We start from the raw sequence: 17,385 nt of genomic DNA, 5'->3' as shown, positions 1-17,385 counted from the left end.
AACAGGTTCACCGCTCGGTGAAACATGATGGTCTAAAGTTAGGGTTAAGGTTTTTTGTGATCACATCCTGATCAAATGAAATAACTGATCACCTGCGATGGTTTCAGAGGAAGCAGGACGAGCGAGCACCTGCAGGGAGCATGCTGGGAAATGTTTCAGGATGTTTGTAATGTGTCGCCTCAGTGTGTCTGGGTGAAGTGGAGCAGACGACGAGCTGATTGTTTCTGTGTCGACCCAGAAAAACAACAGAGATAGATGAGATGGACTCTTCACACCAGAGTCCTGCAGGACACAAGAAACACAAGAAAATAAGACTGCAAACACACACAGAGTTTAACTGAAGGCTCCTCCTCCTCCTCTTCTCCATCTTTTTCCTCGTCTTCTTCGTCTTTTTCTTCTTCTTCTTCACCTTCTCCTTCTTCTCCTTCTTTTTCCTCTTCTTCTCCTTCTCCTTCTTTTTCTTCTTTCTCTTCTTCTCCTTTTTCTTCTTCTTCTTCTTCACCTTCTCCTTCTCCTCCTTCTTTTTCCTCTTCTTCTCCTTCTTCTTCTCCTTCTCCTCCTTCTTCTTCTTTCTCTTCTTCTCCTTCTTCTTCTTCACCTTCTCCTTCTCCTCCTTCTTCTCCTTCTTCTTCTTCTTCACCTTCTTCTTCTCCTTCTTCTTCTGCCCCCCTGGAGTTAATATTGTAACCCCTGTGCTCCGTGGTTACAGAGACTCTGTTAGTGAGATGAATGCTTCACCTCCTCCCTGTCACTTCCTGTCAGCTGCTCTCTCTCTGATGTGTATGTGTGTGTTGTTGGTAGACCCCCCCACCCCCCCCCACCCCTGCAGCTGAACCAGGAGACTTTAAATGCCAAACCTGAAGTACTGTCACCTTACATTACACTCAGTGTGTGACGGTGAGAGACACAGACAGAGAGAGAAAGAAAGAGACACAGAGAGAGAGACAGAGACACAGTCACACAGAGAGAGAGAGACAGAGACACACAGAGAGAGACAGAGACACACAGAGAGAGAGAGACAGAGACACGCAGAGAGAGACAGAGACACAGAGAGAGAGAGAGACAGAGACACACAGAGAGAGAGAGACAGAGACACGCAGAGAGAGACAGAGACACAGTCACACAGAGAGAGAGACACACAGAGACACACACAGAGAGAGAGACTTCAGTCTGAACTTTAATGATGATGAAAATGAGGACGAGTCCTCACAACATGAGTCCTACATGACTTCACACACTCCTGCAGGCTGCATTGGACAGATGTGTCATCAGTGTTTTCAGGGTTAATTAAACATTGATGCTGTTTGTCTGGAAACACGTGTGTGTGTGTGTGTGTTGATGTTTCTGCTCTATTTAACAGCTGAAGTCTGAACTGAGTCACCTGATGTTTAAATTTTTCTTCATTGTGTAAAAAATATAAGACATGAGCACCTCCTGCAGGAGGAACAAGTCATTATACCAATCAGACATCATCATCATCATCTTATCTCTGCAACAACACTACAATGCAGTAATATAAATAAATACATTATTATAAATAAAATACAGTAATATAAATAAAAACATTATTATAAATAAAATACAGTAATATAAATAAAATACATTATTATAAATAAAATACAGTAATATAAATAAATACATTATTATAAATAAAATACAGTAATATAAATAAAATACATTATTATAAATAAAATACAGTAATATAAATAAATACATTATTATAAATAAAATACAGTAATATAAATAAAATACATTATTATGAATAAAATACAGTAATATAAATAAAATACATTATTATGAATAAAATACAGTAATATAAATAAAATACATTATTATAAATAAAATACAGTAATATAACTAAAATACATTATTATGAATAAAATACAGTAATATAAATAAAATACATTATTATGAATAAAATACATTGATATAAATAAAATACATTATTATACTAAAACAATGCTGCTTCATTGACATGAATTCCAGTTTGGCCGCTTGGCGGCGCTGCAGCCTGTGGGGGGAAGGTCTGTGTGTATTTCCGGTTCCGGTGGGGTCAAAGTGTTGTGTTGTGTGTTTGGCTTCCAGCAGCAGAACCTCCGGGTCTCTCTCTGCCGTCTGTTTGTTCTTTTCTTGCCTCTCAGATGTACCGAGCACCGGTCAGACCCCAGCGGAGTCCCGGAGCTCCGCGGCCGGCTGGAAGGTTTCCCTCCCCAGCTTCGTGCTGGGGTTTCCCCGGGGATCGCTCCCCCTACGGCGGCTCCGTGCACCATGGAGGATCTCCCCGTGGCGGTCCCTCGTACTGTCCGGGTTCTCCCGTCTTTTCCCCGAACTCTAACCGAGGATACAGGGATGGTTCTCCGGCGGGGATCGGCAGCGGGTCCCGCGGCTTCGGAGGGCAGATGTGGCGGCGGAGCGGCGGCTTCCGTCGGCCTCAGTCCTTCAGTCCTTCGTCTCACAACAACCAGGTAAGATTCGACTGAGCCTGGTGGACCGAGCCACGTGTGTCTGGTTAATACATCGACCCTCCGCGCGCGTCTTCATCAGAAAAGTTATCCGGAAAACTTTTGTTGATCATCAGAGAGTCACAGAGCAGGACGAGTATTACTGCAGTACAACGAGTATTACTGCAGTAGAGCGAGTATTACTGCAGTAGGACGAGTATTACTGCAGCAGGACTAGTAATACTGCAGCAGGACGAGTATTACTGCAGTAGGACGAGTATTACTGCAGTAGAGCGAGTATTACTGCAGCAGGACCAGTAATACTGCAGCGGGACGAGTATTACTGCAGTAGAGCGAGTATTACTGCAGTAGGACGAGTATTACTGCAGTAGGACGAGTATTACTGCAGTAGGATGAGTATTACTGCAGTAGGACGAGTATTACTGCAGTAGGACGAGAAATACTGCAGTAGGACGAGTATTACTTCAGTAGAGCGAGTATTACTGCAGCAGGACCAGTAATACTGCAGCGGGACGAGTATTACTGCAGTAGGACGAGTATTACTGCAGTAGAGCGAGTATTACTGCAGTAGGATGAGTATTACTCTAGTAGAGTGAGTATTACTGCACTAGAGTGAGTATTACTGCAGTAGAACGAGTATTACTGCAGCAGGACGAGTATTACTGCAGTAGGACGAGTATTACTGCAGTAGGACGAGAAATACTGCAGTAGGACGAGTATTACTTCAGTTGGACCAGTATTACTACAGTAGGACAGTAGTGATGATAAGAGCGCCCCCTGTGATTGAAGTCTGCAAGGAAATAAAAACTGCTTAAGTTTAAGATAAATTCTCATAAGAGTGTGTGTGTGTGTGTGTGTGTGTGTGCGTGCATGCGTGCGTGCGTGCATCGTTGTGTGTGTGTGTTCAGTGTGGGTCCTCAGACTCTTCGGTGGAGAAATATTTCAGTCCCTCGATGCTGCAGGATCCCTGGGCCGCTCTGCAGCCGGTTGCAGCCTCGGACAGGCAGACGGCTGCGTCCTGACGTCCTGACAGGAAACAACAACATTAAGAACATCAGCAGTAAACAACCCCTCTGAGCGCGCTCAGTCACCAGCAGGCCCTGTTCCTCGGCAGCTCCACAACTGAAACAATATCAGGGATCAAACTGTGACGATAAAGTTTTTTACAGGATGTTTTCTAACAGCTTTTAAATCAATTGGTGGGATTTATTCAGATTCTTCTTCATGTGTTTTATTCAGATTCTTCTTCATGTGTTTTATTCACAGACTGTAAAAAACATCAGTTTGTTTAAGTAAATAAAAAAATGAATCTTTAATGTCGTGTGTTAATTTGAAAGGAAGAGAGCATCATGGTGACACACGCTGAAAACAAAGTGCAGAAGAAGAAAAAGAAGGGGACAGTCGATGAATGATGAAATATTTTCAGCTGCTAGTTAATGAGATTTATATTTAATTATTCAGTGTTAAGATAATTAACAGCTTTACAAATTAATGGAAACGTTAACCAGCATAATATTTTGTTTTAATCACTAATAAATTCATTAGTGATTAAAACAAAATATTATGCTGAACAGGACATTTGTATTTTAACTATGAAAACTAGATGTTGTCTCTCAATGTTCACCACAGCAGGTCCAGAAGCCATAAAGATGATATTGAATATTAATTATCTCCATAAAGATGATATTGAATATGAATTACCTCCATATAGATGATTTTGAATATTAATTATCTCCATAAAGATGATATCAAATATGAATCATCTTCATATAGATGATATTAAATATTAATTATCTGCATATATATGCAGAAAACAACATCAACTTCCTAAACGTACTCAACAACCACTTTGGGAGGTTTGAGGCACTCAACACCACTCCTACGAGAAAATCTATTCCTCGCCCGGATGAGCAGCCACTCAGTCTGGACACAGCTGATGTCCGGTGAACCCTGAGGAGAGTAAACACCTGGAAAGCAGCGGGCCCTGACGACATACCAGGACGGGTGCTCAAGGAATGTGCTGACCAGCTGGCCGGGGTTCTCACAGACATCTTTAAAACCTCGCTGATCCAGGCTGAGGTACCATCATGACTGCTACAATTATACCGGTGCCTTAAAAACCCACAATCTCCTCCCTCAATGATTACCGCCCCATAGCACTCACTCCCATCATGATGAAGTGCTTCGAGAGGCTGATAAAGGACCACATTGTCTCCAGACTCCCCCCCACATTCGACCAGTACCAGTTTGCTTACCGGCCTAAACGCTCCACAGAGGACGCCATCTCCTCTGCACTCCACCCGAGCTTAGAACATCTGGAAGGGAGGAACACACATGTACGAATATTGTTTCTGGACTTCAGCTCGGTGTTCAATACCATCATCCTGCAGCATCTGGTGAGCAAACTGGCCCCCCTTGGCTTCAGCACCCCCCTGTGTAACTGGCTGCTTGACTTCCTCACCAACAGACCCCAGTCTGTGCGGGTGGGCAACAACATGACACTGGAGGCCAGTGTCATCTCATCTGTTATCAGCTGGTCTCACCTGTTCTCATCGGTTCTAATCTGTTCTCACCTGTTCTCACCTGTTCTCATCTGTTATCAGCTGGTCTCACCTGTTCTCATCGGTTCTAATCTGTTCTCACCTGTTCTCATCTGTTATCAGCTGTTCTCACCTGTTCTCATCTGTTATCATCTGTTCTCACCTGTTCTCACCTGTTCTCACCTGTTCTCACCTGTTATCACCTGTTATCAGCTGTTCTAATCTGTTATCAGCTGTTCTCACCTGTTCTCATCGGTTCTAATCTGTTCTCACCTGTTCTCATCTGTTATCAGCTGTTCTCACCTGTTCTCATCTGTTATCATCTGTTCTCACCTGTTATCAGCTGTTCTCACCTGTTCTCACCTGTTCTCATCTGTTCTCACCTGTTATCACCTGTTATCACCTGTTATCAGCTGTTCTCATCTGTTATCATCTGTTATCATCTGTTCTCACCTGTTCTCATCTGTTATCAGCTGTTCTCACCTGTTCTCATCGGTTCTAATCTGTTCTCACCTGTTATCAGCTGTTCTCACCTGTTCTCATCTGTTATCATCTGTTCTCACCTGTTATCAGCTGTTCTCACCTGTTCTCACCTGTTCTCATCTGTTATCAGCTGTTCTCACCTGTTCTCACCTGTTATCAGCTGTTCTCACCTGTTATCAGCTGTTCTCACCTGTTCTCATCGGTTCTAATTTGTTCTCACCTGTTCTCACCTGTTCTCAGCTGTTCTCACCTGTTCTCATCGGTTCTCATCTGTTCTCACGTGTTCTCACCTGTTATCATCTGTTCTCACCTGTTATCAGCTGTTCTCACCTGTTCTCATCGGTTCTCATCTGTTCTCACGTGTTCTCACCTGTTATCATCTGTTCTCACCTGTTTTTCATCTGTTCAACCAGCAAAACACTTGAGTCACCGGTTATAGTGAAACAAAGGCCTCAGGTGACCTGCTGTCAAAAGTGGAGTAGAGAGGAGGATGATGATGAAGAGGATGATGATGAAGAGGAGGAGGAGGAGGATACCTGGACAGTATGTATGTTTATATTATAATCTGGTTGTCATGTTACTGTATGTTTATACTATAGATACAGTAACATGACAACCAGATTATAGTTTAAGAGATTTATGGAGTTTGGACCAAATGTTGAACTGTTGTCAGTTTGTGTTCAGAGTTAAAAACTTGTTGAAATTATTTGGAAAAGTGAGTGTTTGATATTTGATTTGTAATGACGGAGTTTGTCCTGAGGGAGGCGCTGCTGCTGTTTAATGACACAATGACTGTGATACACCATTAAAGGGAAATTCCACTGAAAACCTTCCACTGAAAATACATTATATTAATCATTATAAGCACAATAAATTAGACTGAACAGCCTCTGTCTGTGGTGTGTACGTTTGTCAGTATTCAGATTATAATACAGGATCATATATAATATACAGACAGGATCATATATAATATACTGATGGGATCATATATAATATACTGATGGGATCATATATAATATACTGACAGGATCATATATAATATACAGAAAAAAATTCTGCTCTGTAAGAGGTACTTGTGATTTATTACAGTTTTTCTCAATTGCTAAAACACAATTTCTGAAACCTTGCTCCATTTTCTGAAAACATTAAACACAAAACCTCAGCTTCAAGCACTATTTACAAAACCTCTGACTCCTCTTGCAAAATGAAACTTTCACCTCAAAACAGATTTACCTGTGCTCAAAACCAAACACTGCTCTCAAATCATAAACAAAGCGTTCAAAATGATATACACTATCAAGCAGTCAGTAAACGATACACCAAAAAATAGAAAACACGTTGTTCAAAACATATAGTTCTCAGGGAGAAGTACATTTTTAATCTCAAAACAAATTTCATATTTTTCTGTCATTGTCTTTTGATGAATGAAAATATGTTCTATCATAGTAGCTCAAAATTGATAAGAAATTATACCCTGCTTTGCTCTTTGCAATTTTTTTTGTTCTTCCTCCTCCTTGTACCCCTATTTTTACAGTACTGTACCCTGCATCTCACAAACTTGTCCTTTGTTTCTGTGATACTGTAATTCTTGTTCTTTGTTGATATGAACCTGCAACCAGTCAAAATCTATTGAGCAGTCGGTACTGTAAACAAATGGAATGGACTTTCTCCGTCCCACCTTCAACAACCTGTTTGCTCTCTGAACTGGCTTATATCGGTTGTGTCACATGATTTGAAACAAGTCAAATCAATTTTGAGTGGTTGTGTTTAATCAATGACATGTGTTCTCTATTTGTATTTGATTGTTGCCACTTGTGTTTACCAGTATGGGTGACATGTGCATTAGAGTGCAGAATGTGTTTAGAGTTCTGCTGAAAAGTCTAAGTGAGATCTGCAAATTGTGTTTTACCATGTGAAATGGTTTAAGGTATTGACAACAGACTGCACAATTAGCTAAATGAGTTCAGGCAACTGCAAACTTTATTCAGCCAATGGGTTTTTGAAATTCTGTATGTTATTGTGTGAAGTCTGTAGGGGGCGCTATCGTGCCATTTTGCCACACCCAATACTGAATGTGATCAGATGTGTTCAGGCCAGGACTCTGATCAAGGATGTGAAATCGACCATTAACACTCAAACAACAAAAATTGTCTCCTAGCAGCGCCGTTCATTTTATGCACAAGCTTTTGATACGTTTCCGTGGTTAAGTGTTTTCTATAGACTGACAAAGTTTGCGGTTGATCAGGTTAACTCATAAGGAACGCCTGTGCAAAACTATCCCTAATGAGACATGGTGTAATAATGAATATTATTTTTATGTAATGAATATCTGTGTGAAGAAACTGAAACCATTTGAAAAGGAGAGCACCAGTGTGGAGTGTCCTATAAGAAGTGGGGGCTCAGCTCAGGGCTTGTATTTGATTGTAGAGTCACTGTTAAAGGACAGTATGGGCGGTACTTTTCTAAAAACATTTTAACTGTTGCCAAATATCTAATGATGTGCTCATTTTAATTTCTGCTGTTAGAGTTACTGCGCTGTGTCGGAGATGTGAGCGCATCTCTAATGAGATCGACCACAAACATTATTTCTGCATGATCTAAAGTGTAGAGTTTCAATAACTCACTTTCATTCAGTGTTTGGACAATATTTCTCCTTCTTCTTTGTCTGTCCGCCATTTTCTCCTCAGGCTCTTAAAAGTCCTCCTCACTACTCAAAACACTTTAAAAGCTCACTTAACGGCCAAGATGCTTTGTGAATAACTTTTATTCTTTACTAGGATCTGGTCTAAATTTTGTGGTTAGAATTTCGCCACCAGAAGCAAATCTTAGTACCAGGTTGCTTTATGAATACAACTCCTGGTGTATTGAGGTGGCTGGTATCTATGAGTGAGGACAATAGGGGACTGTTGGGCTTTGGCGTAGGTATGCACTCTACTGAGTATTTGAAAATAAATTTGATTTGATTTGAGTGCCACTCTAGTGCTATAAATATATTGTATTTCCATAAATGAATTCTTAGGATGTACATGTAGCTGTGCAGGTGTGTTTAAATAATATGCGACCTGATATGATAAAAACATGTAGACTGACCTGCTGCTTAAATTAATGTTCAATATACACAAAGCACAATTTACAATCAATCAATATAGATCCAAATCAATATATAATCAATCATATGTCATGCAGTCAACAAACACGCCATTGATTTGACTTTGACTGGAGCTCTTTGAATGACAACAGACTTGTTTGAGATGAACTGTGTCTCACCTGGAGGTCAGGTGGCAGCAGCAGGGGGCGGAGCCAAAAAGCTGCGGTCAAGTGGGACAGTCTCCCAGCAGCCTTCAGTCTGTACAGTAAGTCGCAGAAACACTCACATCCTGTTCGATCTGATTTATTAAACGGTTATCAGACACATACATCAGCGGGTACAGTCTTCAGTTGTTCATTATGACACCACAGACTATTAAAACTCATTTTACATCAATTCTCATGTAAATCAGCTGCTGTTTATAATCATCTCAGATGACATGTTCCACTCAAACCACACACATAATTAAAAACATTAATAGTCAAACACAGAGAAAAGAAATACAACATTATTGATCTGTCAAGGCTTTACATCTGTACAGATGTTAGGAAGAATCCTCAAATCCAACTGACCCGATGTTTCTGTGTTGCTAAATACTTCAACAGGCTGAATTAAATTATTCCTCATTATATGTTTAATTAATGTTAATATAGACAACAACCACAATAAATTGTTTGCAGTTTATACAAATGTCATCATCAGCCACACAGCACATCTTCTGTTACCAGAATAAACCACATCACAATCCCCCCGAGTCAGCAAAGATACAAACTTTCTAATGACGTCATATTGTTGATTCAACATCGAAACCAATCAGATGTTGTTTCAGGTGACAGCAAGATTAACGTTGCACACGTGTACATTACTTTGGATCAAGTCGGACAAAAATCTTACCGGCATGCATTGTGCAGCGAACGCCGCTGATCGATTCTGTGCAGGACTGATCTGGAACGAGCCTGAAGTCATCTTGTTGTGACATCATCTTCTGCATTGGTCTAATGGCACTGACTGCTGACTGGAGAATTAGTTCCACCTGCTGTTTATCTCTATCGACCAATCACCTCAGATTATCTCTTCCGTCATATATACATATTAACTTATATATTAATGACATTAACCATATATGTATAATTTACATATACATACAAAACATATTCTTATTAAATTTAACCTCCACAGCTTTAATAATGACAGACAGTAACACACACACACACACACACACACACACACACACACACACACACACACAAGCACACACAGTTTGAGCTCTGCTGTGCACGAAAGGCACATTCTGCTGAATTTAAAAACAACTGAATAAATTCTGCTGTTGAAGTCAGACTGTTTCTCTCTTCCTCCTGATCAACATGAGTCATTTGTCACTCTGCTCTGTGGGCGTTTGAACAAAATGACTCGCTGCTGAAGCCAAAAGAAAGTGAGAAAAGATTCTGACCATTTGAATGAAACCAGAGTCAGTCAATGAAAGAGAGGAGACCTCCCAACTAGTGCTCAGACCTCTTCAACTAGTGCTCAGACCTCTTCAACTAGTGCTCAGAACTCCCCAACTAGTCCTCAGACCTCCCCAACTAGTCCTCAGACCTCTTCAACTAGTGCTCAGACCTCCCCAACTAGTGCTCAGACCTCTTCAACTAGTGCTCAGACCTCCCCAACTAGTCCTCAGACCTCTTCAACTAGTGCTCAGACCTCCCCAACTAGTACACAGACCTCCCTAACTAGTGCTCAGACCTCCCCAACTAGTACACAGACCTCCCCAACTAGTGCTCAGACCTCCCCAACTAGTACACAGACCTCCCCAACTAGTGCTCAGACCTCTTCAACTAGTGCTCAGGCCTCCCCAACTAGTCCTCAGACCTATTCAGCTAGTGCTCAGACCTCTTCAATTAGTCCTCAGACGTCTACTAGTGCTCAGGCCTCTAACTAGTCGCCAGCCTCTAACTAGTTCAGACCTCTGTAACTAGTCACCAGTCTCCATAACTAGTCTTCAGACCTCTGTAACTAGTTATCAGAGCTCTGTCACCAGTCTTCTGAGCCATGAGTGTAGGAGCATTAAAAATGTGGTTGGGACAATCTGACGTACAATGTAAATTAAGTTCTCCCTCCCAGATGGGGTTTCCTGTATTTTGGTGCCTTTGAACAGGTGGTTTGAGATTTTTGTCTTGATATACTAGCATCAGAAAAATTATGGGCACATTTTGTAATTTCATCTGACATCTCACAGAAATTGATTTGATGACTTATAGAAGGTAATCTTAAATTCTATCATTTAAATTGAGAATCTCTTTGTTTGCATACAATTGCAATTTCTGTTTCTTAATTTCTTCAGTGTTATAAATTCAGTGAGTAAAGTGGAGAGGACAACTGCATTCTCATATAAACATATAAACATACATATATCTTTCAATCATTTTTATTACTAATAATGAGAATCACCTGTGTGTGACAACATCTTTTAAGTTAGCTGTGTAGCATCACATTAGATTTGGGCTAGATAGATAGACATTTAGTTAAATGCCAAGCTTTGATTTTCAGTAAGTTAACAATTTCCTGAACATGTTGTGTGTGACCCACCTTAACTCATCTACCTGGCATCTGCCCATCAATGGCTACAACATTAGCAGTGTGTATTTGTCTGCTTTCTATGTGACAGTTTGCCTGTGTGCAAGGTAGCTGTAAAAACATGGTTTGGAATTTCATTGATTTGGGCATTCTCTGTATGAGCACAAGGAATGGGTTTGATAATGAACGCTGTGAATTAAGCACAGAGTACATCGATTGATGCATTTTCCACATGGTGAAAGTGGGAGTGTCTAGTCTAATCATTTCAACAAAGTGGGTGGGACATCCCACCATCGTAATATGGTTGCAATGCACATTTTCAGACCTCCGTAACTTGTCCTTTGACATCAACGAGTCCTCAGATTTCCTCATCCAGCCCTCTGACATCTATAACTAGTTCCCTGACGCTTCAAGCTAGTCCTCAGATCTCTTTAAGTAGTTCTCTCCTGCAAACCATGACACAGATAAATTTGCACACGAAAGTCCACTGCTGCATCATTTTCATTTGATCTTTATTTGTCCGTCACATAAAATCTGATTGGATGTCAATAATGTCACTAATAATATTAATTAACCGCCTTCATATGGTGAAAGTAATAGTAAATAAAACATAGTAAAACCTCACACTGAAGAGAGAAACATCTGCTCTACTGACTCATTTAAAATTCAATGTTTAAACTTAAGATTAAAATTTGAAGATTTCTCAGGATCCAAAAGATGTTCTGTGATTTGGTGGCTGCCTGTCCAGGTGTACCCTGCCCCTCTGCCATCATCACATCATGTGATCACATAAACCAAGAGTTTCTGTCACAGAAACCACATCCATTAATTGAAGCAGAAAGAGATGTTGCTGCTCACAGCTGTTGTAATAATAATACATTTAAAACATCATAGGTTTATATTTGTCTCACGTAATTTCTAATATAATTTAATTATTTGAAACATCTTGCAACAAGTTGAGGAGTATTTCTCCACACAGTCAATCTGATTTTTAGATTTGAATGAAAATGAAAATGCCTCATTGATTCTGTTTTTTATGGTGTCACATCAGTTAATATAGACACAGCTGAGTGTCCTGACGACTCAACTCTGGACTAATTTAGCAGCAGCAGATATGAGTGGAGCTGTGGGGGTGAATGTCTTTGAATAGCAGCAGTGAGTCTGTGCTCAGTGATGGAGTAGCAGTTTGTAGTGGAGGTGGTGTCGAGGTTATCAGGCCTTCCCTCAGCTAACAGCACTGACGTGTCCCGCAGCCTGCCCACACACAAAAAATAGATCCTTCAGTTTGACTCACATGACGATCCTCCACCTCTCATCACGTTTCTCTGGACGTCCGTCTGCACGTTCACACCATCACTGCCTCCGTCAGACCACAGAAAAACACCTCACCAGTAAAAATAAACCTGGTCTTCACAGTGATGTCACAGGACACGTAAGCCTTCTGATTGGTTCTTTGTATGAAATACTTTAAAGGACAGATCTTAGACAGAAGACTTAAAAAACTCTTTACAACACCAAATGTAAAAGGGAATAAGTAGAGACAAAAAGACTAAAACTAAAATTAAAAATGAGATGATAACAGAGGTATTAGTGAAGAGTTAGGGTTATTTTATTTTTTTATATTAAAGCAGATCTGAAAATTATTTTACATAGAGGAAATCTGTTATCTGTCTTTTATCAATAAAAGGTTTTACTCTGACCATTGTGTCATCTTTCATAATTATATGTAATCATTAATTTTGGCAATCCACATTCCAAATGTTGTCTGATTGCCATTTTAAATGTTGCAGTTTTTTGGGAAATAAGTAGGCCTAATAATACATGTTTTAATGAAGGGACTTGTTGCCCTTTTTCCTTTTGGTTAGGGTTAGGGTTATATATATATATACACTGAACAAAAATATAAATGCAACACTTTTGTTTTTGCTCCCATTTTTAATGAGCTGAACTCAAAGACCTAAAACATTTTCTATATACACAAAAGAACCATTTCCCTCAAATATTGTTCACAAATCTGTCTAAATCTGTTAGTGAGCACTTCTCCTTTGCCGAGATAATCCATCCCACCTCACAGGTGTGGCATATCAAGATGCTGATTAGACAGCATGAATACTGCACAGGTGTGCCTCAGGCTGGCCACAGTAAAAGGCCACTCTGAAATGTGCAGTTTTATCACACAGCACAATGCCACAGATGTCGCAAGTTTTGAGGGAGCGTGCAATTGGCTTGCTGACTGCAGGAATGTCCACCAGAGCTGTTGCCCGTGAATTGAATGTTCATTTCTCTACCATAAGCCGTCTCCAAAGGCGTTACCAGTGCAGTGACCCCTCTCTGTCTTCCAGTTAAACCAGTGCAGTGACCCCTCTCTGTCCTCCAGTTAAACCAGTGCAGTGACCCCTCTCTGTCCTCCAGTTAAACCAGTGCAGTGACCCCTCTCTGTCTTCCAGTTAAACCAGTGCAGTGACCCCTCTCTGTCCTCCAGTTAAACCAGTGCAGTGACCCCTCTCTGTCTTCCAGTTAAACCAGTGCAGTGACCCCTCTCGTTCCTCCAGTTAAACCAGTGCAGTGACCCCTCTCTCTCCTCCAGTTAAACCAGTGCAGTGACCCCTCTCTGTCCTCCAGTTAAACCAGTGCAGTGACCCCACTCTGTCCTCCAGTTAAACCAGTGCAGTGACCCCTCTCGTTCCTCCAGTTAAACCAGTGCAGTGACCCCTCTCTCTCCTCCAGTTAAACCAGTGCAGTGACCCCTCTCTGTCCTCCAGTTAAACCAGTGCAGTGACCCCTCTGTCCAGTGTTTGAGATGTGTTGTACAAACATGACTTCAGTGTTCGAATGTTTCCGGCTGGTGAATGAACTCTGATGTTTGCTCAGTCTCTTCCTCTCTCACTGATTATCAGTCTCTCTCTGTCCTTTTTTACCACACTAATCTGGTTGCAACTCGGACCGGTAATGAACTCTGTGTATGAATGGCCTTCATCTATGGTCAGGTTCACCTCAGTTCACAGACAGTTTCATGACAAGGACACACTGTGATTTATAGATTCACTTAACTCAAAAAGTTGATGATGATGATGGTGATGCAGGTTTAAAGATACTGCAACATTCAAAAATGTTCCCTTCTGGTGCCTTCCAGTATTAGAATCATAACTATATTGTGGCAGCTAACAGTGAACACGAGATGGACAGTTTTTATGGTTTCAGTTCAATAACAATTTATAATAATAATTTATCAGCGGTGAGACAGTTAAACACAGCAGAATACAGACACAAAAAAATTGCCAGTCACTAAAATCAGTTTCAGGTAAGCATGGCTAACCAGTCAGTGGTGGTCCTTCCAGATAGTTCACCAGTTCAGTCCATATGTTCTGCCACTTGGACCGGTTTAAGTTCTAGTGTTACACTGGAGAATTCAGGTTGTCGGATGACCAGGCAGAAATGACAACAAACCTTTTTTTAGCAGGTTGAAGTTAACTGGACACTGCCTGAGTCTGAGACTACTGACAGTGGAGCACACTGAGTGTGTACATCTGTTCAATGTGTTGTTCAGTCTCTGTTTGTGTGTGAGGATGAACTCTGTTAGATGTTTGAAGAGGTTGTGGTCTGGAGAGTATACCTCCATCACAGCAGGGCCATCACAGTAAACCTCCATATGAGCAATTTAACAGCAACAATAATGGAGTGAAAAAGCGCATGACTATGTGTGATTGTACTTGTTTGTTAATATGTTATTTGGGCTGAAATAAGACTCTGATTTATCTCAGCTGTGTTCATGTCAGGTTTAAGTTCCTGCTTTTGTTTCCAGTGACTACTGTTACCGGCTCAAGTAACAAAGAAACGCCAGGAGAGACTTTTCAGCAGTTTCACCCCCGTCGGGTTTTATTCTGCGAATAAAGCATATATATTGTAGAACAATCTCAACATCTAACAAAACCAAAAGACAAAGCAAAGCTTTCGCACCGCCACTTCAAAGGCCAGCCCCACTTTATGTCCTCGGCTGGGAGACGCCCCGCGCGCTGGCACATCCCCATTCACGAACACACGGGACCAGGCCTAGAAGACGCGAGAACAGAAACAAGGTTACTGCAGAACATGGATGAGAGGCCCAAGGGGCCGTAACACTACTGAAATTGAAACTGGATTATGTCTCTGCTGAGGTTTATTATTTATGTGTGATAATCTGTTTACACAGTTTTCTCGGTTGAGACTAAAGCTCAACCACCAAAGATCATCAGATTTCTCAGATGAACCTGATTGTGGTCTCTACAGACTGGAATTTATGCCAGCAGCACTAGGTGAGAGGTAGATTACACTTGGGAAAGTTGCCAGCCAATCACAGGTCAAACACACAAACAGGCATCAGTTTTCTGTGGTTGTTTGAGTTTGAGTTTGATTTGAGAAAGTGCAGCAGGTGTTTTTTTTCTACTGAGCAGCTCTGAGATCAGTTTTGATAAATGTTTTTAATGTATTTCAGGTTGTTTTCAGGAAGTCTTTCTGCTAACGCGATGTGCTCCAGTACCCAGAGTGCTTTGTGTTTGCCTCAGCAGCCGTCTTTGTGTTTCTTAAATCAACTTGTCCACTCAGCGATGAGTTTGTAGGTCAGTGAACAAACAGAGCATCGCCGTGCCAACTGACAGTGTCTGTCCCGCTTCTCTGCAAAGGTTTAACTTTACCATCATCCAGCAGTCAGAGGAGGAGGTGGAGGAGCCTTTCAGTCTGCCAGCCATCGCTCCAGTTTTTACCTGCAAACAAAGAGCCGAGTGTCGGGTTTCTACACCACTCTGACTGCCTTTATGGATGTGTGAGAGCAGAGTGGAGCTCAGACTTGATCCTGATCTCTGAAAACAAAAAAATCACCTGAGCAGGAGGCAGAGAGGCTTACCTCAAGCACACCATCAGGATTAGTCAATTTAAAAGTCAGGTCCATTTTATTTATGTATTGCCAGATCACACCAAAAGTTTTCTCATGACACTTTTCATTTAGAGCAGTTCTAGGCTATAGTCGTTAAGTTACAGCAACCCAACATTCCCCCATGAGCAGCACTTGGTGACAGTGGCGAGAAAAAAACCTGCCTTTTAACAGGCAGAAACCTCGAGCAGAACCAGACTCATGAGAGAGATTATTTGTGTGTGTACTGAATTAAAATCCGATGGAATCATTAACTTAATAGAAGAGAAACTGTTGCCTTGTAGTCTAGTAATAGGAATTCAAGACATTATTATATAATGTTTTGATAAAAAAGGATTCTTTGGGAAAACTATTAAATGTTCAATTTCAATGCCAGAACAAGGTTGATCATTGGATTAAAACAGTGAGTGGGTTCATGTGCACACTGACTGAAGCCAAATGAATCTCATAAGACCAAGACTATCATTATCAGTGTCCACGTGAATATTTAAATCACCCACGATAATTACTTTATCTGATACTTGATAAAAACTGCAGAATTCAGAATAAGGACCAGGAGTGCAGGTACACTATAACAAACAAGATTGGCTGTATTGTTTTCCACTAAGACTAAGGCTTTCAAACGAGTTATAACTGAGTTTAGGTTTATGATTGTTTCCGTCAAATATGGCTGCAACTCCACCTCCTCGGCCGGTGTCACGAGGAATGTGAGTATTAATATGACTGGGAGGAGTGGATTCATTAAGGCTGACATATTCTTCATTACACAGCCAGGTTTCAGTCAGGCAGAATAAGTCAATATCATGATCTGACATTAAATCATTCACTAAAAGAGCTTTGGATGACAGAGATCTAATCTTTAACAGGCTGGACACACTGGATGCGTGACGTTACCTTTTGCTTCATTTCGGTGTCCATGTTAAAGGAATAGTTCACTCTAGAACGAAATTCAGTCATTATCGACTCACCCTCATGCCGATGAGAAGTCTGTTGTATTTTCTTATTCCTCAAAGTGCAGCTGGAGACCCGCGGGGGTACTCTCCTGCAGCAAAAATCCATATAGCGGGCGTCAATGGTGTCCGAGACGAAAAGGTCCATAAAACTACACAAAAACTTTGTAATATTCCTCCATACTGCTTGTCCGCTGCAAGGGTTAGGGTTAGGGTTAGGGTTGCTACATCTGCCTCCAGGCAGATGTAGCATAGTGACTGTTTAGGCTAGAAAAATGTACTAAATGACGTCATTTCGAGTAAACTCTGGATGTCGCCACTTCAGGACACTTGGATTGCAGCAGACGAGCAGTATAGAGGAATATTACAAAGTTTTTGTGTA

General features: G+C 41.1%; 1 protein-coding gene across 1 annotated transcript; it reads left to right on the top strand.

The window, feature by feature from the left end:
• The first annotated feature begins 2,053 nt into the window (after nucleotides 1–2,053).
• On the top strand, nucleotides 2,054–3,778 carry mplkip (M-phase specific PLK1 interacting protein). The gene is made up of 2 exons (XM_084369309.1): nucleotides 2,054–2,465; nucleotides 3,371–3,778. Exons 1-2 carry the CDS (start codon nucleotides 2,142–2,144, stop codon nucleotides 3,482–3,484), a joined length of 438 nt encoding a protein of 145 aa, XP_084225435.1. The 5' UTR covers nucleotides 2,054–2,141; the 3' UTR covers nucleotides 3,485–3,778.
• Nucleotides 3,779–17,385: the final 13,607 nt, after the last annotated feature.

The sequence above is a fragment of the Pagrus pagrus genome (assembly GCF_965226575.1).
Source record: "Pagrus pagrus genome assembly, chromosome: 12".
In the NCBI taxonomy this organism is placed as follows: domain Eukaryota; kingdom Metazoa; phylum Chordata; class Actinopteri; order Spariformes; family Sparidae; genus Pagrus; species Pagrus pagrus.
The sequence above is the reverse complement of the archived record's forward strand: the minus strand, read 5'-3'. Positions and strand labels throughout refer to the sequence as shown.